At 35.2% G+C, this 26,324-nt stretch overlaps 1 protein-coding gene across 1 annotated transcript; it reads left to right on the top strand.

Annotated features, from left to right (window-relative positions):
* The first annotated feature begins 1,196 nt into the window (after positions 1-1,196).
* On the top strand, positions 1,197-1,568 carry LOC150096431 (histone H2B-like). The gene has a single exon (XM_090408950.1). The coding sequence runs from the start codon at positions 1,197-1,199 to the stop codon at positions 1,566-1,568; it is 372 nt and encodes a 123-aa protein (XP_090265076.1).
* Positions 1,569-26,324: the final 24,756 nt, after the last annotated feature.

Raw genomic sequence — 26,324 nt, 5'->3', positions numbered from 1 at the left:
CATCTCATGTCCGCAAGGAGTTGCCTGCGTCCTGAAGATACTTCAGGTGCAAGCTTTGTTTGCTTACATTTGGATCAAGGACTAAACTAAATTTATTATAGTCTAACCAAGTAATAAAAAACTTCCAACAATGTTGACATTGTTGATCACTATAACTTTTATATCATGTCCAATTATGACGCTAATATACTAACACGTATCCCATGTTCTGTGAGCAGTCATAGATATAGTCACTGGATTTTGCAGTGACTGTGTCAAGCAAATTTAATTTTCTAGTAACCAGTATGGCTACAGTTACACACATAAAAAAAAAAAAAAACTAGTAAAACCCACTAACTTATTTTAGACACTTTTATACTTTTATAACTACGAAAACTATCAGATAATGTATTTTACTCTATTTGCATATACATAAGGAAAATATTTCTATTTGTCTATAACTATTAAAATAATCAGCATAAAATAAATGTAAAAACGAACAGAAAATATGACAGTCATACTTGAATTGTATATTTATAAATATCATGCATACGTGATGAGAATAATAAGCTTTGTATTGTAAAAATTAAAAAATGTAAAAAAAAATGTCATATATATATATAACTAAGTATACATAGTGATCGACAAATTATGTATGCAAAATCGTATTCATCACGCCTAAAAAATTTACTCGCCCAACATTACCTAGTATTTTTATGACATGTCAGAATAATTAAGGAAATTATTATTTTGTATTAAATAAAAAATATTATATTTTGTTCATTCTGGAGGTACTCGCCAGCTAGCAAAATTACTTCATACCAAATTTTGAAATTAAAGAAAACTCTGGTGAAATCATTGGAATTTTTCGAGGAAAAAAAAAAAAAGAAAAGATAGCTTCATTACTGTTTTCATTAGTTTCAGATTAATAAAATTCCCTTTTATTTGATTGTAATAAATGTGCTGGAGTATTTAGAATTTTCATTGTTACTTAATTGTCTGCAAACTTTTTTTTTTTTTAAAAAGTCCCTTTCGGTTTTTGGGAAACGTTTTTCAGCCAATCAAAGTCCGTGTCTGGAGCTCTCTTTTACGTTCTCTTAGTAGGGCGCTTCAATCCCACGCGCCTGATATAAATAGGGCGCCTAAAGAGTGGCGCCTATCATTCTCTGCTATCTTATCCTGATTTATTTGCGACTTTAGAGTTGTTCCTGTCGAAGATGCCACCTCAGCCAAGTGGGAAAGTTGTTAAGAAAGCTGCCAAAGTCCAGAAAAGCGTCCGTGTTGGAGACAAGAAGAAAACGAAGAGGAGGAAGGAGAGTTTCGGTATTTACATCTACAAGGTTTTAAAACAAGTCCATCCAGATACTGGTGTTTCTAGCAAGGCCATGTCTATCATGAACAGTTTCGTCAATGATATTTTTGAACGTATTGCTGCTGAGGCCTCCCGCCTTTCTCATTTCAGCAAGCGTTCAACTATCACAAGTCGGGAAATTCAAACTGCTATTCGTTTGATGTTGCCAGGTGAACTCGCAAAGCACGCGGTCTCAGAAGGAACCAAGGCTGTCACCAAGTATACGAGCTCCAAATAAGTCTGCAGCTTTTAAACAAAACGGCCCTTTTCAGGGCCACCACTTTGTGATAAAGGGATATCACTCGTACAACTCCTTTCCGTGTGTGTATATATATTATTTATATAATAAAGTATAAATGATAATATAATAGTATATATAATGAATATATAAATAATAGTATGCATATATATTCTTTATTATTATTTTATTTATTTATTTTTTTGCAGACACAAGACGTTTTAGTTTGCTTTCCAGAGTTTTTTCTCCCCTTCAAAAGTTACGATCAGGTTGATATCCACGAAACCTAACTGCCTAGAAGATTTATTACTGGACACTTCTGATAACTTCGTTGTGGAAGGGCACCTTACTCCATTCCAGCAAATTCAGGAGTAAAAATTCTATGCAAAAAAAAATTGCGGAAGTTGGGTCGCTGGTCTTCAGGATTTTCAATCCTCGGACAAGCGACTCCGAAGATTTATCACTAGCAATCTCAGTTATAATCAAGCCCAGGCAGAATTAAACTCATTAATTCAAAGTCGTTATTTAATGCCTGCTCAGCTTACAGCCTGTTGTCATTGATTTCCATCAACCACAGTCCCCATTTGTACCCTGAAGAGTTTCAGGTAATAAATAGAAAACAAAATAAGGAAAGACTTTGATACTAATGGAAGCATCTGTCACAACACAAACACAATATATTCCTCCAATTGTCCGAAGAACTAAGGAAAAATGGCCGGAATTAATCTGTCATAAAAATAAATTATATTTACTAATACAAAACATAGTTTGAAGGGTGTCCGTAGAGATAGTTTCTGTATATTATGAATGACGAACAGATCATTGGTTGAATGTGCGAAGTCAGTAGTAGTTATAACTCTTAATTATTCTGTTTTGTACTCGTGTCAATGGAAGTAGATTGTTGTAACAATCTCCAACCCCACTAGGTGATATTATATTGCAGTGAGGAATTTTCCCAAGAATAATATAATCATCTTAAGAATACTGCATTAACAATTTTTTTTTAACATAATATATTCTATTAATTATGAACGTGAACTTATTTGTTAATAATGTGATGTGGAATTCTTGACAAATACTTGACTGATTTTTTTTTATTTTTACTACGCTACAGTTACAATTTTGGATATCATTACATTTTGTTTAGATCACAATATAACATAAAATGGCATGAACCAGTTCATGCCATTTTATGGCATGAACTGGTTCATGCCATTTTTCATGCCATATGTGATCTAGCTTATCTCTTAACGTGAAGTACATATATCATGTTTTATCGGTATTAATTTTAAGACCATTATTGCTAAACCACTTCTTTAGTTTCAACATATTATGATTAATCTGATTTTCTATATCCTCAAGGGTCGCTTCGGTGTATACTAATGCCGTATCATCAGCCACCGATGTCAGTTTGCCAAAAAGTTTGTATTAACACAGATCATTAACGCATATTAAAAATAGGATGGGTCTTAGTAGCGAACCATATAATATTTTATTATTTTTGTTGAGCTATTAAATGTGATGCAGCTGGTATATTGCTTTCTATTACTCAGATAGGATCTGAACCAGTTCATTAGTTACTCCTCTAATGCAGACATTTTCAGTAGCAGTAGGTTATGATGAACACAGTCGAACGCGTTAGTTATATTAAGAAAAACTGCTACTGCTGTGTACACTCCTTTATTTATTCCACTATAAACTGTTTTATGGAACTCCAATAGCGCTTGTTCTATATCGAATCCGGATCTGAACCCGTATCTATACGGGTTGAGATCCGGATATATAGCTATTTAATCGTTTTCATTTTTTTATTAGGATTTCAATAACCTTTGAGATCGTGGATACTATAGATTTTGGTCTGTGATTTCTGATTTCATTTCTGTTACCACCTTTAAACCACAGAATAACTGAAGAAATCTTTAAGCGTTTTTTTCCTTTAAGTGTTTAACGAAGTTTTATAATGTCCAAGCATTAAATTGTAGGGATTCTTCGCATGCTTATAATCAGTGGCGTACCCAGAGCGGGGGGGGGGAGCCACCTCCCCAAAGAAAAGCAAAAAACACTAGAAAATTTTCCAAAAATCTTTCCCTAATTCAAATTAATTTTTTTATGTTGCTTCGTTTCTTCTATTTCTGTAGTACTTATGAATTAGCGATCAATGTAGATGCTCAGTCATAGGTCGTATGCGATGCGTAGTGTGTATTCGCAAATCGTCTACTCAACTTTCCCCCCCTCCCCTCCCCCCAAGGTTAAATCCGGAGTGCGCCACTGCTTATAACTTAATACAGCTTTTCTTTGGTTTTATATTTTTTAGTTCATCTGTTATCTAGCGTGTGTGAACATCCTTTTTCACACTAACTCTTTTGTGATAGTGTGATTTGCTGTCTGCATATTTAACCATTTTGATAAATTCATCGTATCACTGATTTGAATCTAACATATCATTTTGAGGCCGTTGAATTTTTTATGTAATTCTAAAATTTATTATAATTGTTGCCAATTTCGAATTTTTCATGACTACCTGCACAGCTCATGTCCACACTGTTAGGCAATGATAGATACAACAGTATAGAGTGATGATCTGTTATTTTGCTAAAATACATCGCGGAGGATACCTCATAGGCCATTTTGTTTCTTATGAATATATGATCATAAGGCAAAAACCTTTTAAATCCTTAAAGAACAATTTTAAATGAGGTCTTTGCCAAAGTGTGGATCGCATTTATTTATTCCAAAAAGGAATATCATTGCTGGAAATTAAAGATTTTCACAGTACCTTGTAGAAAAGAAAAAAGCTGCTTCTCTCCCATAACGAAGAAAGAAAGAAGTGAGAGCGAGATGGAGAAAGAGAAATGAGAAAGTTGTCAGTCTTTACTTCATAATTATGAGCTCATCTCATCACTGGAAGTCACTTCAAGCTGCTCGGAACAGTGCGAGTGACAGAATGAAATATTGCTGTAAAGGAGGGAATAACCACTGCTCGGTGCTCTTTCGACCTCCATCACATGCGCGAATAGCGGCACAAATGAATGATGAACTCTCCCTTCGAAAAAGCTCCTGCCACTACAGTGACAAGAACACAACTCACCTTGGAATGTTACGCCTCTTAAAACTGCCATCTGTGATTCACGGAAGAAAGCTTCGCACTATTTCTTCACAGAAATATCAAAAAGGAAGACAAGCCCAAACTGGAAAAAAAAAAAAATTATAAGGCATAACTGAAACTCGCAGAGCATTTGGATCAGTGAGGAGGAAATTTAAAATAAACTGTCGTGATAAAGCTGATTAGAGTGAATCTCTCTCCAATACACGCAGTTAAGAGAACGTAACCTGTTGGTCTCATGACCTTCGTTTATTGAAACCAACTGAGCTACCATTGCTACGATAGAACCATCTCCGACAACAAGAGTTATTCTTCCAGACTCTTGGTTTTAGCGAATGCGTTACTAGAAAATTTTCCTACAATCCCATTTGAATTGTTCTGTAAACTCCTTTCCACTTTGGTACTTTCTCATTCGTTGCATTTTCCTCTCCTTCGCTTCGTGCATGTTCGAAATAAAGTTGCCCCCCCCCCCCCCCTTGGTTTACAATTCTAGGAACTCTTCTCCAAAGGGATGACCCAGAAACTGATCAATTACGTGTAGTGCTCACGGAGGTATTTTAAACAAGGAGGCTCTTATAACTGAGAGCGAATATTGACTCAAATGAATATCTGCCAAATAAACAGCTGAAATTTGCATCCATTCAGGTCATCGGGACACACTCCCACTGAAAGATCTAAATTGCAGTCTACGCGAACTAACTCTTCGGAGGGGGGGGGGGATATCAACAGTCGAAGATGAGAAATCATAATCCTTCCGAAACTTATTAAAGAGAGCACGTTGGTACAGGGAGAACTGAGTTGCTTATGCCAACGAGGCGGAGATTAGGAGATTAAAGAGCTCTAAACATCATTATCACACTAATGAACATTAACAAAGCGAGCACAAAGGCGGATTTTGGCACAGAGGAGAGAGACTGAAGTGAAGGGAATTTTCTAGCAGTTGAACCCTTTGAGTAGGCAATCTCACTTTCTTATCAGTCGCGTAATAAACGCATCGAAAAATCAAGGAGAGACAAAAGTGATCCTTCTAGTGAGCTTTTTACTCACGGATTCTTAGGGCATTGTAGATGTATATTTACCAACAAATATATGTAGCATAGAGGAAGAAATATTTACACATACCTTTTTTCTGGGTGTTGTGGCTTTTCATCTTTCTGCGATGTGCAAACTACTGTGTGTGTGGGGAGGGGGGTTAGGCAATGTCTCCCACATTAGGCGATATTAAAATAGAAATAATATATACAGGGTGTTCGGGATAAATTTGACATATTTATAATTAATTATATTTTTCCGTAAGTTACATGTATTAACACACATTTCTCTTCATTTAAAAGTTTGGACCCTTCTTCATTCATATACAAGATGTCAGAAAGGATGGATAGCTGGAACCCACCTGAATCATGGAAGAGAATAACTTGTATCATGATGATTCGTGCCCGCCATCAAAATAAGGATATTACGACTGCTGCCCAATGCTCCCTGAATACAGTAAAAACAATCAGGCATGAACTAGAGACTTGCAATGGTGACTACGAGGATGTAGCAAGAAGAAAGATCCCTAGCAGACGATCTGATTGCGTTCGTACAGCAGAATTCCTCGCAAATCTGCAGGAACAGGTGTTGAAGAACCCTGGCATTGGAATTCGGGCTTTGTTCGTGGAGTTGCTAACTGTAGTCAAGCCCTGGATAACAAGGGTAGCCAATGGTAGGCCGTATGTATGGCAGCAGGATTCGGCCCCTTGCCACACCTCTGGGAAAAGTCAAAAATGGTTGTCTGAAAATTTCTACGACTTCACAGTCCAAATGTTTGGCCTCCAAACTCCCCAGACCTTAACCCTATGGATTATTTTGTATGGGGCGCAGTTGAAAAAGACACCAATCGCACTTCCAGTAATACAAAAGCCCAGTTAATGGATAAAATTAAAACAGTTTTTGCGGCCCTTCCCAGGGAGACTGTAGCATCAGCTTGTTCGAGGTTCCGAAGCAGAATTGAAGCTGTGATCGATGCTAATGGTGGTTATTTTGAGTAAATCTTGTTGATAGTATTGTAATTAACTCTGCCTGTAATGTTTTTTTGTCAATTCATTAAATTTAATAGATACAAAGAAGATTTTCTTTTTCCTTACGAAACTGTCAAATTTATCCCGAACACCCTGTATATTATATTATTAGGGATGGGCGGAGAGTTTTTTATATTTATATAAGGTGGGAAAGGGTGAAAGGGGTTGAAAACAGTAACTGATTTTTAGAGGGCGGGGATTGTGCGAAGGGGGGTTGACGAGGTGCGGTCCGTTTCGACTATGCTTGGTCGTCGTCTGAACACATGGAGGAAGTGGATGCTATGTCAGGTCGGTTAGGTGCTTCTGCTTTTGAAGTGTTTGCGTTATCGCCTAATGGTCGGGGTTGTGACCGCAATTTTATGTTGTGAAGCTTCCAAATCTCGGAGATTATGTAGGGTCTGTGGACGTTGATAGAGTTCGCGTCACATTTTATGGCTATTGTTTCCGATATTCTAAGCATTGTCTTGTCTGTCTACTATGATGGCCTTGTCGATCTGCGGGGTATGTTTTTGCTCAAAAGCGTAAACAGCTATTTCCGTTTTTCCTGTGCTTTGTATTCGATTTTTCTTTTTGATGTTGCGTTGTTTAAATGTTCTGGAATAGGGATGTTACAATCGCAAACGTGTTCTTGTAGTCTTGCCCATAAAGACCTGATGGTTGAACTTGTGTAGGTGATATCACAGTCTTTTTGGCAGGGAAATTTATAGACTACGTTGTGGTGTTCAAATATTTATTTTTGTGTGTGAGATTTAGTGGGTTTTAGGAGATTTGCCAATTTTTGGTTTGTGGTGAATACCAGTCAGTATGTTTGAAGATGTATTTATAGGCTTTGTATGTTTTTTTGGGTGTATGGTAGTTTGATAATTTTTTGTGTTGGGAAGTTTGTTTTGGTACTTGGGTTGTTTTGGCGGATTTTGGCCATCCTGTGTGCATAATTTATTAGTTGTGTATGATAGTTGCGATTTTTGATGATCTGTGTTAGTTCTTTTTATTTAAACTTAGTTTTTTTATTTAATAGTAATCTAAATGCAGAAATAAAAAAACTAACACAGATCTTCAGAAATCGCAACTATCCTACACAACTAATAAATTACGCAAACAGAACGGCCATAAACTGACAAAACAACCCAAGTACCAAAACAAACTTCCCAACACAAAAAATTATCAAACTACCATACACCCAAAAAACATAAAAAGCCTATAAATACATCTTCAAACATACTGACTACAAACTGGTATTCACCACAAACCAAAAATTGACAAATCTCCTAAAACCCACTAAATCTCACACACAAAAATAAATATTTGAACACCACAACGTAGTCTATAAATTTCCCTGCCAAAAAGACTGTGATATCACCTACACAGGTTCAACCATCAGGTCTTTGTGGGCAAGACTACAAGAACACGTTCGCGATTGTAACATCCCTATTCCAGAACATTTAAACAACGCAACATCAAAAAGAAAAATCGAATATAAAGCACAGGAAAAACGGAAATAGCTGTTTACGCTTTTGAGCAAAAACATACCCCGCAGATCGACAAGGCCATCATAGTAGACAGACAAGACAAGACAATGAAACAATGCTTAGAATATCGGAAACAATAGCCATAAACTGTGACGCGAACTCTATCAACGTCCACAGGCCCTACATAATCTCCGAGGTTTAGAAGCTTCACAACATAAAATTGAGGTCATAACCCCGACCAATAGGCGATAACGCAAACACTTCAAAAGCAGAAGCACCTAACCGACCTGACATAGCATCCACTTCCATCATGTGTTTAGACGACGACCAAGCATAGTCGAAACGGACCGCACCTCGTCAACCCCCATTCCCACAACCCCCGCTAAAAATCAGTTACTGTTTTCAACCGCTTTCACCCTTTCCCACCCTATATACATATTAAAAAACGCTCCGCCCATCCCTAATAATATAATATATATGTATATATATATTATTCAAAAAAAAAAAAAACTCGGGTTTTTTCCATTTCTATTTTAATTCTGCCACATTGCCTACCCCCCCCCCCCCTCCCACAGTAGTTTGCACATCGCAGAAAGAAGAAAAGCCACAACTCCCAGAAAAAAGGTATGTTTAAATTGCTCTTCCTTTGTGCTACATATATTTATTGGTAAATATACATCTACAATGCCCTAAGAATCCGTGAGTTAAAAGCCAATGACATTTAAACAGGGCACTCCTAAACAGAAGCAGGCAAAATAACCGTAAATATAATAATAACCATTAATAATAATTACATGTATTAATTCTACTTACGTGTGCGGTTAGCCTAGTGGCTATGCGTTTCGCAACCATATGCCTGCGAAAGGAGTGTCCTGGGTCCGATTCCCGTCGCCGACGTGAGGAGCTTAAGGATCTTTCTCAGACATAGCCGAGTTAGCCGGCGTGGACAGCATGGTTTTTCTCCGCAGTTTATTTGGGGTTTTGACTCCCGCAAACCGGCCCCGTGAACACACGCAGCTTCAGCCATAGAATATACCGGGAGTAATAGGGTTAGTCACCATAGAGCTTACCCTCGGGAAGAGTACGAATTATAAGGATTTAAGATAGCTCTGTAACAGGCCAGTAGGCTTAACACGTAGAAGGGATAAGAAAAAAGAATTCTACTTTATGAAACAAAACGATTACTCAGAATGAAACTTTTCTGTCATGGTAATCATAAAGAGATTTTCAATAATAAAAAGTTGACCACTTTTATTATATCGGCTGTATCGCATCTGTTACAACCATATTGTTCAACCAAAATTGGCATTCAATTTAATAGGATAATTTCTTCTCATTGAGTCAGTTATATCACAAAAATTAATTATTAAGCTAGGTTTCAGTCATTCGTGGCAAGAAATTAAACTTTCAAGGCTAGCCTAGTAATCTCGTCCCATTTCCAAAAAAAAAAAAAAAAAAAAAAAAGATGATTTAATTAAAATTAGATGTGTCTGTCTAATTGAAATCGGAGTCTGACATTTTCAACTATCAAGCCTCTAATTCTTTTCTGCCCACGCGGAGTGACCCGATTCCGTATCATATATCATTAATTTCCACAGATTTCTAGCAAAAAATTGGCTAGAAAGGCTGCCCCCAAATAATATTTTGGGCAGCCTTTCAAGATCTCGTCAAGCACAGTCACAATATCGGGTCCTTTTTTTGTGTGTGTCTTATCTATAAAAGAGCGAAGGAAGAACAACCATTGACGACAAATAAATCTACATTTGTGTTTCACAATGGGAGAAGCGCTCATCTGAAGGAAGACTGAAACAAATTGAGACACAGCTCGATTTGGGGAAGTGGGAGGGTTTGAGAAATAGGAAAAGATTTGGGTCATTTCTTCTCCGTCCTGTAAATAACACCAAATACAGTAGGGCTACTGATGGAATCAACAAATAAATAAGCGAACATCTCAAAAGCTCACAATAGCAGAAATGAAAAGTATGGTGTCAGCAGAATCTTGTGGTAAAAATATTACTTGCCAAAAAAAAAAAAAAAAAAAAAAGATTTGTTAGTTTCCGATCCGAAAGTTTCTTTTATCATCTTGCTGCTCACTGAATCGACTAATTACTTTGTGTGTGTGTGTTTGTGTGTGCGCGCGCGTGCGAATTTCCGGTCCTCAATGGAATGGACTAATCTGGGAAGGGATTCCAAGTTTAATAGTTTAAACACTTTCTCACGTGGCATCCTGCTGAAAGTCATGTGACTTATCATTTCTTTCATTACTCAGGCGACTGCCTCTTTCTTCGAGAACTGCAGGTTGAAGGCCCCCGAGGGATCGTAAGTGCATTATTATTGTCGTAGCAACTGAACTAGCGGTAATTATGTGAGTGCTGCTCACTTTGCGAGGAGGTGTTTGCATCTGAGAAGTAGAAGAAGACTGCTTGAATGCGTTGGTCGCTGGAGATCAACTGTTTTATGCAAAGCTCATCTAATTTAACTTTTAAAAATTGTGAAAAATATGGAGTTTATTAAAACTTTTATAATTACGAGTTTTTCTTCCATTTCTCATAATGGAATTTTTTTTCATATTAGGAGGAAGGTCCCCTTGCTATATGCGTTCGCAACTATCCTATTAATCTCTTAATCCAATTTTTACTTCGATGTAAGAAGATGAGTATTCAATAAAGGTATATCTGCCCGACGTTCAGGAAGATGAAGTTAGTGAGTATTGTTAACTGTAGTAAGATTAGGACTGAAAATTTTGTTCAACATTCTGTGTAGACTGCATAATTTTCCAAGGATCTTTTTGTATGATCTCCCCAACTACAAACTCCATACCGAAATGTGAGTCCCCAAAACTTCAATTTGTAGGATGCTGGAGATTTTATTCAAAATACTTGGAATATAATTCCGTTGCTTCTTCTGGAATGGCTACAATTTCAATATTACTTGCCTTAGACAGTGTTTCTAGATAGTTTGGCCTCTAATTTGCTGTCGCTAATATTTTTCCTGAGTGTTTCGTTTTCTTTAATTACTTTCTGGCTTTCTTTTGCTAGGGCTGTCACTTAATTCTGTAACAGTTCGATAGTTTCGTAAAATCCTGGAGACACCCGCTGTTGTATTCCTTAAAATTTTTCGTTTCTTTGATTTCATTCTCTTCTGTTCTTGTACTGTTTATATCTTCTTGTATTTGTTCTCTGAAATTAATTAGGAGTTTTTTAAGTTCGGTTTGAATTTTAATTTCTTCTATACCTGAAGTCTTATCATTACCGGAGCTGCTATTATTTAGATTTTCATTCATTTTTACGTCGCTTTTGGAAGTCAGGTTGCTACGTATACACGTCTGGCATTTCCATTTCGATTTTTTTTTTCTTTAGACATCTTTCTGAAATTTGATTCTGTCAAATTTAAACACACACACACACACACACACACACACACACACACACACACACACACACACACACACACACACACACACACACACACACACACACACACACACACACACACACACACACACACACACACACACACACACACACACACACACACACACACACACACACACACACACACACACACACACACACACACACACACACACACACACACACACACACACACACACACACACACACACAGGGTGACAGTAATCTTGGCATACCAAAAAACATTGCAATAGTTAATTTTTATCAGAAACTTCACCTTCGCAGATCTTGCAGATTTTTTGGAACATTCCCTCATAGTGAACTTTGGACAGGATTACGTACCAATCACATACATCGCAGCGAGATAGAGAAGAGTGAAGCGTGTGATACACAGGAATTGAAGTAAAAGCGAAAACAGGAAAATGGAGTTAAGGATTTGAAAAGTATTTAAAAAAAAGAAAAAAGAAAGAAAACAGGAAGAGGAAGAAAAATAGGAGTGGTAGAAAGAGAGACATGGAAAGAGGAAACAACAACAACAACAACAAAAAAAAAAAAAAACAGGGGAGAAAGTAAAAACATGAGGAATGAAGTGAGATAAAAAAAAACATAAACATGGAGAAGAACATAGAAAAGAGGCATGAAATGAAACAGAGAAAATGTGATAAAGAAAATGAGATAATAAGACTAGAAAATACCAAACTACAAGAAATTACTGGAATAATTTCCACCATTTTCTGCAGATGTGATATCTGTTTTATATCGGAGTTACTCTGCTTTTCACCAAAATGTGTCGCATTCTAAATTCGACGAATGATCTCGTCTTACTGTTTTACTAATTACTTTCTACTACTATTGCTAGTGTTTTTTGGAGAAGCATCGCTTCATCATTATCTAACTGCACAGCGTTGTCTACTGACGCTCTTCTGTAATATATCATCCACTCATCAATAACCTTTCTTGATTGCTGGCAATAATATCCTGCTATGTAACGGCATCATTGGATCGATCTCATCTCACCAGTCCTTTCTAAAAGCAATTATGATATTCTTTACTGTTTATTGTTGTTGAATGTGTGTATGCTGGCTATAGAGTGACCTCTAGTTGTAGAAATGTGAATTAAGAGACAAAAGTTGCATTGACGGAACCAAAGATTCAAGGGAGATTCAAAAAATATGAAACGGATATAAAGAAGTGCAGTAATAAAAGAGAAAATAAGTAAAAGTTCTGATGTCTAACAGATTGACAGAGTAAGAAAGTCAAAAGTGATCAATAGTCTAAGAATATATTCAGTCGCTCTTTGTAATGCCTCTTAAGTTAAAATAAAAATATTTGAAGTGCGAATTTTGCGTTCCGAATCACAGCATGTTTTCCATGTGGGTTGCATTATTTTGAAAGATTACAACGCATACAACTTCATACAAAGACATCACTACTAGTAAGATAAAATAAATTTTGTTTCCTAAATCGGTCAACCTCACTACTAGTAAGATAAAATAAATTTTGTTTCCTAAATCGGTCAACCTCACTAAGATGTATTTTTCCTAAGTGTTAATGTGGGGAGAATTACATCTCAGAGTTTACATGGCTGCCTTTATAAAAACATGACATCGTCTGTATTCGAAATTATTCTAATATTATCAGACTTCTTTTGGGAAGGAATTTTCAGATTAATACTAATCGTGGAATTCATTAGAAAACGAAGAATAAATTGTGCTCAAAGATTTAGCTGCATTGGTACTAAAAAAGAAAAGAAGAAAACACAGCTAATAGCATTGAGCTTTTATACTGAAGAGATATTACGTGACAGTGTTTAAAATTCTAAATAATGATAAATTAAATAAAATTACCTGCTTCACACTTATGAAGAATAATTACACCGAGTTAATATTGCCAGTTATAGACATGCAAACATTTGAATTCAGTCGCGGTTAACATAAACAAAATACCTGAAATAACTCAGAAGAAAAGAAAAAAAAAAAAACGCAGTTTTTACTGACAATCAAAACTAAAGGTATTAAAATTTATACAAAAACTTATTAAAAAAACAACATGTATCGGTATGATTGTCAATTATTTCTTGAGAAATGTATCCGAGAAAGATGCTGGGGATTGTCACGATATCATTAGTTAATGCGCACAGGGTCAGTCTGAATTTTGCCACTTTGAATGGTCACAAATGGATGGCTTCAATGGCCCAATTGATAAGGCGCCCACGCATTTCACAGAATGAGCCTCGGAAATTTCCCGAATGTGTGTGTGTGTTACACTACTCAACTACCCAAAGAAAATCGTAATAATTCTTAGCAACGATTTTCCCGCAGAGTTTCCCTATTAAGTGCACTTTTAGGAAAATGACTCACACGCAGCCTGCTGTTTAACTGCACAATCGGGAGTTCGAAATGAAACGCGACTTTATCTACACCCTTTTTTAACGACTGTAGTAGGAACATTTCCTCCACTCTGGAAAAAGAATGAAGAGTAAGAAAAGTGCTTAATAGCCGAGACACTTCATCTTGGTGGGGCTGTTTGTCTCTTTCCTCTGACGCGTTTCCTTCCTGAAAGAAACGCTCCACTTGACAGACCAATTCATCTTCCAACTCGACAGTTAGATGAAAAATACTCCGTACAATGGATCATTTTACCAACCCCTCCGCCACGACCATTTTAAAGTTGAAGACTGTAAGAGTTTGCTAGTGCGTCTTACCAACTTCAATTTTAATCATCTTTTCTCGTCACAAAAAAAATGGATGAAACAGAGATTGCCACGAAATTATACTATTATAATCTGCACTGAGCGTTGGAGCAATTAAGCTTTTCTTTCTAAAACGCGTTCTAACCTACTTACAGGAGGCAGTAATAAAGAAATAACTGTCGACTTGGATTGCATGCATGCCACTCTCGAACGATGAGTAAATCTAACCAAACAGTAAATGTCATTAAAATCACTATGTCACACCCGAGGGCGCGCACACACACACGCTCATCATTAGAAAATTATTCCGTATTTAATTGGTGATACTGAATGCTTGAATTCTTAGTAGCATTCAAACATGTTTTCTTCATTAGTGGAATATATCTGAAAACGAAAAGAAAGATATGTTTCTGTTTGGTTCCACAAATTTACCAGAGATTCGTTTTCTGCTAAAGATGACCTCATCTTTTGAGAAATCGCAAACAACCATTGAATGCATCAGTAGAGAAAGCGTCTGTTATCATCGTTTCAAATATGTACATTACAGTTAACTTTTCTGGAACTTCACTATTGAGAAATGCTGAATGAAATCTCACCCAAGTAGAATTGGCCATTATGGTTCTAAAAGTATATATTCTATGTTGAATGATTCTGTTTGATTTCTTTATTTCTTCGAGTTGCAATGTCACCAGCCACGTAAATTTAAATTAGCATTCCTAAGTATGGCGATTACCATGGCGATGCTCAGTTGCCTACTTTTACTGTCTTAAACAAAAGAGTGCTACGAACAAGTCGAACCGAGGTGTAGCATCGTTATTTTTTTTAGCTTTTTATAAAAAAAAAGAGTGAATTTTTCAAAAACAATGGAGAATAAATAGATAAAATGATCTAAAGAAAACCCAATTTCTCTAACTATATGGGCTTATCAAAATTAGGTTGAAAATACAACGTTTACAGAAAAATAGCAGTTTCTTCTCTGGATTTATTTATCATTATCACTAACTAGAGCATAAAATTTTAACTAAATTATACGTTGTTTCATTTTGTATTAATTGAGTTATTGTCTCAAGATGTATTATCTCAACTCATGTTATAAGTTGTATTTGCACAAATGTAATCGAGAAATTAAAATTATGTTCTCATTAAAGCAACAAACTAATCGCATGGATAATCTTAATGAGACAGAATGAAATAAAAATGTGGACAGTTTTTTCTTTTTTTTTTCAGAGACGCTAAGTCTTGTCTTGTCTTTAAAAATGATTAAAGTTTTGCATTTAATTATTAAAAACTACTTAAAGTGACAAAGTTCAATCAGCCATTTTTCAATAAGCTGAGTAAAAAGAAAATGAATGAAGAAGAGGAGAGAAGAGGTATTAAATGAATGAACTGCAGTTTCCAATCCACAGACTTATGGGAAAATTCCCGGATGTAAGTTTGTAAAAGTTCCACCTGAAAGTCGTAAAGACGTCAAGGCAATAACCATCGGAGATGTCTGTTTAGAAATAGCTCCAAGAACACGCTGAACTGTGAAATAGATCGCCATGATTGTTGATTCGCCTCTTCGCAAGTCTCATTAGTGTGATGCCAGCAAAAAGACATTACTCGTAGATAAATGGGAGCGCCATCAGTAATGAAAAGTAGCCCACTTTCTCCTTTAACTAAAGTAATTAGAGATTGAGAACGTTCGTATTCTTTGTCATATTCTTATTATGAAATACTTACGAAGTTAATTAAAGGTAAAAAGCTGATTGCTGTAAAGTAACTTTAAGAGGAAGGTATCATTGACTGTGCTCACACTATGCGTGACAGAAAGGTTTACGAAGGGTTTAGTACCCTTAAACACCAAAAACGTTATAAGTTAGTAAGTATGCATATTAGAAAAAAATGTGAAAATTCATTACAGGGTAAAGACTATCAGAGATTAGAAATTTGCCAATAAATAAAAAAGCAAAGACTTGTCAGTGTTCTGTCGACTTTTTTTTTTATGATAGAGAGAGAGAGATTTTGTCACTTTAAGTAGTTTTGTAATAATTAAATACAAAACTTGAAAAAAAAAGGGAAAAAAAGGAACTGTACACGTTTTATTTCTTTCTGTCTCATTAAAATTATCCATGCGATAAGTTTGTTGCTTTAATGAGAACATAATTTTAATTTCTCGATTACTTTTGTGCAAATACAACGAAATTGGCCAGAGTAGTTACAGTTTGCATTATGCATTAAGCTTCAAAAAACTGGCAGGAGGTAGTGGAAAAATCTCCTCTTTATATTTGAAAATGAAATGATATTTTATAATTGCATTTACATAAAGCATTTACGTAGATAACACGGATTAAGGAGTTGCCTAGGGATGTACCACCTTAACTCAGTCTTGAAGATATTTTCAGGCGCAAACTTTGTTTGCTTACACTTGGATAAAGGGTTAAACCAAATTTATTATAACGTATAATTTAGTTAACTTTTTTATGCAGTTATTGATAATAATAAATGAATCCAGAAATATCCGCAGCCCTGTCCTAAATTTAGAGAAGAAACTGAGATTTTTCTGCAAGCTTTGTATTTGCAACCTAATTTTGATAAGCCCATTTAGTCACAGAAATTGGTTTTACTTTAGATCGTTTTATCTATTTATTCTCAATTGTTTTTGAAAAATTTCCTTGTTTTTATTTATTTATTTTTTCTTTTTTTAGAAATCTAAAAAATTAACCGTGCAACACCTCGGTTCGACTCGTTCGTAGCACTGTCTTGTTTAAGACAGTAAAAGTAGGCGTTTTATCGAGAACCTAATGATGGCACACAAACATCCATTTCAGGTTATGATTGGATGACAATATTTGCGTAAAGCGAATTGAAAATGTTGCCTCGTTTCGGCGGAGTGTTTGCATTCAGACATCAATGTCTTATTTACGAGTTTGGTCTCACCATTTAGATGACAGGCACAATTGACAACTGAGCATCTCCATCGTAATGTACTTAGAAATTCTAATTTAAAAGTATGTGGTTTTCTCTGCGAGAGAAAGTTATTATCAGTTTAAACATCAGGAAAAAGGCTTTCAGATAGAAAATACCACAAGCACATGAGTATCAGTGATGAAAACAAAGATATTAGAAATTAAGGAGGACCGAACCCTATTAGACATCATAAAGAGTATTACAAAAGATAATCTCCATTTAGACGAAAGAAATTCCTCTATATGATAATTCGTCTATATGACTCATCATATAGACGAAGGAAAAAACTACCAAAAAAAAAGTTAAAGCTTGTAACTTTTTTTTTGGTAGTTTTTATTTGAGGAGAAATTTTATTTGAGGAGAAAAGGAAGTTTCTTTATGATTACATAACTTTTCGAGAACAAAATGGTCATCAAGCAGGGAAGAAAAAAAAAAAAAAACAGTCCTATCTTCCTTTACCTCTTTGATCCAAGGGAGTGACATGGCCAAGTAAACGTGGTATTAACACTCCATTGATGTAACGCACCCCTATCAGCTTATGAAAGCAAATCGTCCTTCATAAGCTGAACTGATTCCAAGTATCCTTGGATTTGCTAACGTTAAACGAGGATATAAGATGGTTAACCCTATGCCTCGAAGTATTCTTGTCTGTAAACTGCGTGTATTCTACTGGCTGGTGTGCGTTCTGAGGGACGAAAAACCCTAGTTTCCAGGAGAAAAACCCTCTACCGCCATATGAGACCGGCTAACTCACCTCCAGTTGAAAAGCCCTGATAAAGCTTCTTCGCGCGTGCTAGATGGGTTCTGCTTCTAGTTAAGGCAATATGAGAGTCCCACCCATGAAAATTGCAAAGTAGTCTAGGTTTTCGGTTAGGTAATCCAGAAACCTTGTGAGATTTATCAACTTCCTGCTGTGGGGACAAGCGGGACTTTTTTCAGTCACTTCAGGTCTCCATAAGCAGAGATGTGGTTTCACACTGTGCGTTGATGTTTATCTAAACCTAAGGACGATCACAAACATTCACGCCCACGACGAAAATCGAACCCTTGATCTGATCGGTGGACAGCAAATACGCTGTCAACTAGGCCTGTTAATTTTATTCCTAGATTCTACCATACTTGTTTGTCAGAATCTGAGTTCTGTGGCTTGTTGGTCTGTTTGGCAGGAGGTAAAAGCCGAAATTTCTATCTCAAATTTCTGGATAACAAAATACGTAATTGGAGAAATTAGAACATAAAGTGAAAGCTGGATATGAAGTACAAATGGAGCAGACTGAAACTAGTACATCAATATTCGACTGAGTTGGAATTGCTCTCTTAACTAGAATTTCTCAATGCATACAGAATCAGAAAATTCGTTAGAAACAAAACTTTATCGGACTCTGCTGTTGTTTGACAGCGCAGTCTGTCGAGCAATTTTTGAACCTACATAAAACTATGCACTGCTAATTCCTTACTTTTTAAAACTCCTTCCTTCGGTTATATTTTAGATCTCTTTCTTTCAGGTGATGTCCACAGCGTAGTTAACTATAAGACTTCCATCCTGATCCTTTTCTACACAACTGTTACACCCACCTCCCAATGACTTTTCCCGCACTCTTGCTATGAGAATGAACACTCTTCGGTGCATTTTAACTGCACCAGCATGGATGAAGTCACTTTTCGGTTTGCTTCTTAATTAGACGCTCAAGGTACTTTAATTAAAACAACAAGGTGGAACTTATTAATGGATCAAGCAAAACTCTCTCGCAGTAATAAATAACCGAAATCTACCTTTCCACTAAAGTGATTCGTCCACGTAAGTAATAACTGACAGTTTTCTAAGAACAAAAATTAACTTTCCTCCATAAGACCTATTATCTGCAGAGTCGATAATAATTAAGATGAGGCAAAATGAACAGATGGGGAAAGACTCGCACATAAGAAGGATTGACGAGATTTGAAGTTGAATTGAAAGCGAGAGAGAGAGAGAGAGAGTGTGTGTGTGTATATGTTACATTGTACATGAAATAAAGGTCGGAACTGGTGATGACGACAATCAGTGGCTGCTATTTGAGAGTGCGAAGACCATTAATTCTCCGATGTCGAAAATTATAATTCTGAATGAAAGGCAGACGAAATAAACTGAAGGACATACACACGAAATGAAACATGCAAAACAGACGGGCTACCTTTTCTTGTAACTGCTAATGTAAACGAAGTTTTAAAAAATTTTTGCAACCTTAACCTGATCTGGGGTAGAAAGAAGGATCAGCCACCGAATTTAAAGCGATCTAATTATGGCTGATTAGCGTAAATCATAATTCTAAATTCACATTCCTTCATGGTAGTTCTGAATTATGATTTTGTATGTTCATTCATCACAATCATCCGCCATGTTAATTTTTAGTTAAAAGCCATGAATATTTAATTGTCAGTTATGATCCTGAAGACTAATTCTCGATTAACGCAGAGATTATGAATTCGACAACGAAGTGATAATACAGAACAGTACAAAGAGTAGAAATAAATTAGAAAATGCATGTATATTGTTAGGATATTTAAAGATCTTAACATGATTTTGTCTACGAAAAATATTATTATTAGTTTAGGTAATTAAAAATGAAGTAAAAGATGTATAAAAATATCGTTATGTTGATAAAATTGTTAATACGATATTCAACTGTAAAAAAAATACAGTAGCATTGCTTGTAGTTTCACTATTGGTAGTGACTAGGCGAGCAAGTTAAGCCTAACATGTCATCGGCGGAAACAGTTAATCATTTACCAGCATGAACAATCGGCAGGATATACATACCTTATTACGTAGTTGGAGTTAAAATTCCTGTAAATGTGTCTTATACTGAGTTTATAAACGGAATATATTCATCAAGTAGAAAAGAAAGTTCATCGCATCGCAAATAAACGTATCCAGTCCGCCATTGTTGAAAACTTCGCCTTGCTGTCTGTGATACCCGGCTGTCGTGACGTCACTCACGCCGTCGCAAATGAGAGGATACAGCGGTTGCACAAGTGTGATATGAAACGAACAGTGAAGCGAGAAAGAATTCTTTTAGAGAGAGAGAAATGCTGTAAGAAGTGGAACGGATAGAAGAATAAACGAGAGAGTCAGAAATAATTCCTTTTAAGAAATAAAGAAAAATATAAGGAATGAATAGTTGTATTTTGTGGACTGGTTATTTATTCAAGTTTCTGTTGAGAAGTTATGCACCCCGCTGTTGTAATTTTTGGTTGTTTTTTAGTGAAGATTTTAACGGAAAGCGGTTTTGTGGAACTGAAGTTGTCGATAAAAAAGCTAGAATGTTCCATATAGTTGTTTTTGCTTCAGTATCATATGAAGTAAACTGTTAATGTTTCTGATACCTGCTTCAAATAGAAATTTGAATATGCTTGAAGTAAGGCATATATATATATATATATATATATATCTTGGCATTATTTAACATATATATATATATATATATATATATGTTAAAGATGCCAAGCAACTTTATAAACTTGGTTTTAATCCTTTAAGTCAAGTTTGTGCCTGAACATAGTTCAGGTCGAGGCAACTCGTGGTAAAGGTGGAGTAAGCCCGATCATTTTCCTTAGTATTTTCCCCCTAATGCAACGCACATCCCCTTGCGGAGATGTATGATGCTATGCATTACAGGCAAGGACCACTACCCAGACCGGTTTCGACCTTTGTATAGGTGAAGCGGGCTCTAAAAATAACACGATCCCGAAAGATCACCCAGCTCAGCGTTGTTCCACTCGGTGATAGGCTCATCCCGTCACTGAGAAGAACTTCTCAGCATTGGCTCTATCTAGTGGCAGGCTCACCCCACCACCAAGCAGAGCCATTATCTCAGCGGTGGCCCCACTCAGAGACAGAAAAAACCTACCCCCAAGCAGAGCCTCTCGGAGCCAAACTCGAACCGGTTTCGACCTTTATTGAGGTCTCGTCAGTGGGAGCCAGATCAAAAAATGCCAAGGTTGAAGTAATGCAGAGCTTATAAATTTTACCTAAACAAGTTGCCACAAGGTGCTTTGACCTTATTAAATCAAAATCTCAGGATGAGAGAAAGATGAGAAAGTTTTTTACCTTGGGTATACTATATGTTAAAGATACCAAGCAATTTTATAAACTTGGTTTTAATCCTTTTTCCAAAGTAAGCAAACAGACAAGTAAGTCAAGTTTGCTCCTGAACATAGTTCAGGTCTGAGGCAACTCGTGGTAAAGGTGGAGTAAGTTCCGATCACTTTCCTTAGTATTTCCCCTAATGCAAAACCGGTTTCGACCTTTATTGAGGTCTCATCATAGTGAAGATTATATGGAAAGCTATTTTATATTTATATTTATTATCATCATCACAACGCTAATTACGGGTATAGATAATATTGGTCTGTTTCGGTCTCGTTATCCATCCAATATCCTTTTTCGAAGTCTATTCTGCCTTCCCTTCCCAATTGGCTTATATTTTAGTATATTTGTTTAGGATATCGGGTGTTGGCCATTTGGTTTACATATTTTATCCATTTTTGTTTATAATTGTTTAGTTTTTCTTCTATTGATTTTGTTTTAGTTATTTTAAAATATCTTGGTTCCTTCGTTCCAAATGGGATTGAAAATAATTATCACCAAAACTAAATTCATTGTCATAAGCAAGAAATCAATTCTTAATTCAGCACTTTCTTTAAATAAAAAACAAATAGAAAGAGTTGCAAAATTTAAATATCTCGGATGCTGGTTAAATGTAGATTGCAATCCAGAAAAGGAAATAAAAATTAGAATTGAAATGGCAAAAAAAAATTTTCTCCTGATGAAATCAACACTGTGTAACCGCAATTTAAATTTAGAACTTAGAACACGCATGGTTAAATGCCACGTATGGTCTGTACTGCTGTACGGTGCAGAAACTTGGACCCTGAAGACAACATCAATAAAAAGACTTGAATCCTTTGAGATGTGGTTATACAGATGAATGTTAAAAATCCCATGGACAGGAAAAACGTCCAATCAGGAAGTACTGGAATAAATGGGGAAAATCACGTGAACTTTTAGATACCATAAAAAGAAGGAAACTGCATATCTTGGTCACCTACTTTGTATCGAAAAATATAAGATACTTCAATTCAATTATTTTATTAATAATAACTATTTTACTTCTAACTGGAGTTTGTCCACAAAATGCCATTGTTTTAGTTTATCTTCTTCCATTTATCTTCCCTTTTATAAAGGGAAGATAAATGGAAGAAGAGGACAAGGAAGACGAAGAAGATCTTGGCTGGCAGACATCAGACAGTGTACTAGCATGAGCTCTGAGGGACTGGTCAGAGTGGCTGAGGATCGCTCAAAATTTGCCAAGGTAGTCGCATACCTTCGATAGGAGATGGCACTCAAAGAAGAAGAATGTGTGTTTTGCAGTTCTTCTCATAAATCTCATTTCACTTGTTTTTATTCTTTGTTTATCATGTTTGTTTACTGGCTAAATTTCACTGCCATGTAATAATGAGAGCGCTGCTAAAGTATTGCATATTTTCCAGCGTGTTTCTTTTGTACAATGTTTGGATTGAGTATTCTATTTAGCAGGCCTACAATCTGCAAAAATTTTGAAGTTTTTAATTTTATGTCATTTTCTCCTTCATATGATATTTCACATCCAAGATACATGAAAATATTTATCTTTTCAATTATTTTATTAATAATAACTATTTTACTTCTAACTGGAGTTTGTCCAAAAAATGCCACTGTTTTAGTTTTATCTATGGAAATTTTCATTCCAAACTGTTCTACTATAAGGTTTAAATTATATATTGCTCTTTGTAAATTATCTTTCTTATCTGATATTATTACCTGATCATCTGCAAATAATAGCGCATTGATTTCGTTATTCCGGGAAATTTCCATACCTGGATTGTTTAAGGTGTTCTACTGTATTAATAGTCTCATTAATATAAATATTGAAAAGTGTTGGAGACAGAGGGCATCCCTGTCTTACTCCTCGGTTTATAGATTGTTTTTCAGACAACTTTTCATTTATTTTTATTTTTATTTCATTATGTTTATATAAATTCAATATTGCATGTAGTAAAATATTAGGTATATTTATTCTTTGTAATATATCAAGCAGTATATATCTTTTTAATTTGTCAAATGATTTTTCGTAATCTATAAACAAAAGATGGGTTTCTAAACTAAATTCTCTTCTTTTTTTCTATAAGTAGTTTTAAACAAAAGCCAGCATCCAATGTAGAGCGTCCTTTTCTAAATGCATTTTGACATTCTAATGATATTTTTTCACTGTGTATTTTCGTTTCATTAAGTATTCTACTATATATTTTGTAGCATGAATTCAATTAAGTAATACCTCTGTAGTTAGCAGGTTTTGTTTTATCTCCTTTTCTAAATATAGGTAATACTATGCTCGTATTCCATTCTATTGGTATTTGTCCATTTGTATATATTTTATTTAAAATTTTAATAATATCTGATTAAATATTTTTCCAGCAAATTATAAGTTAGTTTATCCCATCTTTCATTTGCCATTTTTTTTTATTTTACTTAGGCTATCCTTTAATTCTTTCATTGTTATTATATCATTTAAAGCATTTTGTAAGTTATTGGTGTAATTTTTATGTTAGTATTATCTGTCCAAATATTATATATATATATATATATATATATATATATATTAATTCTATCAAGTGGTAGGATGTATAAACAAATTCTATTTAGCCTTACTACAGTAATAATATCAGTTTTTTTTTCGAATCTGTCGGGGTTGCTTGCAAAGTTTATATATCAAAGGTATGATCCTGTTCCATAACCTAGAAACGGAATGCGAATTTCCAGATTATGTGAAATTAACCCTTTCCTATTCAGTTGAGCCCAATATTGTGTATGTTCCTGTTAATACAAAGATTACAGCCTCTGCCAGACATCTTCTAAGGATGTCCATTATTGATCCCAGTAGAATAATACCAAGCTGATTGTTACCAGATTTTTAAAATAAAATCAAATTAACAGACTGCGTTACTCATAATAATGACAATTTGAACTCTACGCAAGAAAGTAATTCCCTGAAGGAAGATACTGCACTGTCTACAATGAACAACGAGAAATTATTTTCTCCAAATAATAATAATAATAATAATAATAATAAAATTTCTCCATTTTGATTAAAAAAAAAAGAAAAACAAAATTGAAAATAGATTTTCTTAGGTACTCAATGAAATATAGTCGCCCAATGTGCAATCCTCAACACACAATGCTTATTGGGGACCCGAACTGTCTACCCTGAATATTAAATGCGTCGCAGGATTTTAAACGTTTCGTGGGTGGGAGTATCAAAAATAAAAGTTATTTACTAATGTAAAGAACCGATTCGTTTCAATTTGACACAAGTAAGAGATTAAAGTGGATTATATAATGAATCCATCCATATTTAATATCCAAGTATTAATATATATATATATCAAAACACTTTCAAGAATATATCCTTCTGTATCGGAGTTGTGCTACTTAAAAGACAAAAGTTCAGCTCCCCCATTAGAAGTCGTATTGCTTTAATTAGGTTTTATTGTCCAAAAACTTTTTCGAACAGTTTGTTACTATTTAATCGTCTCTACAACAACTGTCTTTACAGAATTAGAAAAAACTCTAATTCTCTATAATTCATTTTTGGCATAGGGAAGACACGCTAACAAAATATTATAGATACAGTGAGATTTTATAGAGAATAAAATTAGTTTTTGCCGACCTGGTTGGCCGAGCGGTTAGTGTATCAGCCAACAGGCTGCGGGTTCGAATCCCGCCCTGGGCATGGATGTTGTGATTTTCTGTGAAAATACTAGTGGTAGTGGTGGGCGGTAGATGGCGTCAGTGTAGTTTCGGTTCGTTGTAGTTGGTGGATTGAGTGGTGGAGACAAAGAGCTGTAGAGTGAGTGCCCTTCCTCGATGAGTCTTTGGTCTCCCTGGAGATGTCACATAACAATAATAAAAGGAAAGCTCTTTTTCAAGGGAGTTGAAGTATTAACATCCCACATTTCTCTTTTCTAAATAAATAAGAAAATGTATTGAATGCATGGAAAGACAAGAATTCATCATATCTTAGTTTAACATTTCATAAGAGCATTTAAATACATGCATCGTATATTTTCTAATTTTTTCAGGTTCGTTATCTTTCACTGCATCTTTCTTTTCTTTTCTTTTTCATTTATAGGGTAGTAAAGAATGTCTGAATGTAATTCATATAACAAGCGATAAAGCGCATAGCTTCATAATATTAAAGGCTGTTCTATCAAATATTTTTTGAAATAATGCATTTTTTTAAAAAAACAATATTAATAAATTTGTTTAATCTTTCGAATGGCTTGCTTACTAAGAAGTATAGACTTTGTCAATTCACATGAATAATCGAATTATGATGGGAAAGTTTTAAGATGAATAAGAGAATCCCTCCGAAAGGCGTTGTCAAACTTGGGAAACGAAGTTTTTACCCTGAAATGGAAAAGTTCCCCCCCCCCCGTATGTCAGAAGTAATGTGAAGACAAGGATGGAGTGTCTTGTGATAGACTTCCGCTGACAGCGAGCGAGAGAGAGATTTGAACATATTAGGAAAGAAAATAAAAAAATTAAAAAAATCAAAACAACTTCAGTATATGGAAAAGGAAAAAGAGGAAAAAAAGCAGAAAGTTATTGAATTTATAAAAGAGCGATAGAAGAAAAGATTTTTAAGGTCTTTAAGATTCTGAATAGGACTTAATATAGATTCTTCCTTCTTGTGGATACTCAGCATGAGGGAAAATGAGAATAAAGTCTGGGGAAGATTTTGGAAGTTGTTCATGTTTAGCTCGTAATTATGTGATTTTGACAAACAGGAAAAATGCGATTTTTCAGAAATAAAAGCCGGTTTAACACGTTGTTAAGAATCGGCAGATTCAATTCCACTATCAGTCGAATAACTAATTGCCAACAGACTGCAAACTGAGTAATAGCATTGTATCTCTCACTCTTCTCTCTCTCTCTAAATGTATGTAACTGAAAAGAATGAATAAATTGACAAACAAACAAACTGATTCTGAA

This window comes from Typopeltis vanoorti, chromosome 19, assembly GCF_054136105.1.
Source record: "Typopeltis vanoorti isolate ZY-2024b chromosome 19, IOZ_Tvanoo_1.0, whole genome shotgun sequence".
Lineage (NCBI taxonomy): Eukaryota > Metazoa > Arthropoda > Arachnida > Uropygi > Thelyphonidae > Typopeltis > Typopeltis vanoorti.
Note: the sequence above shows the minus strand (reverse complement) of the source record. Positions and strands in the feature narration are given on the sequence as shown.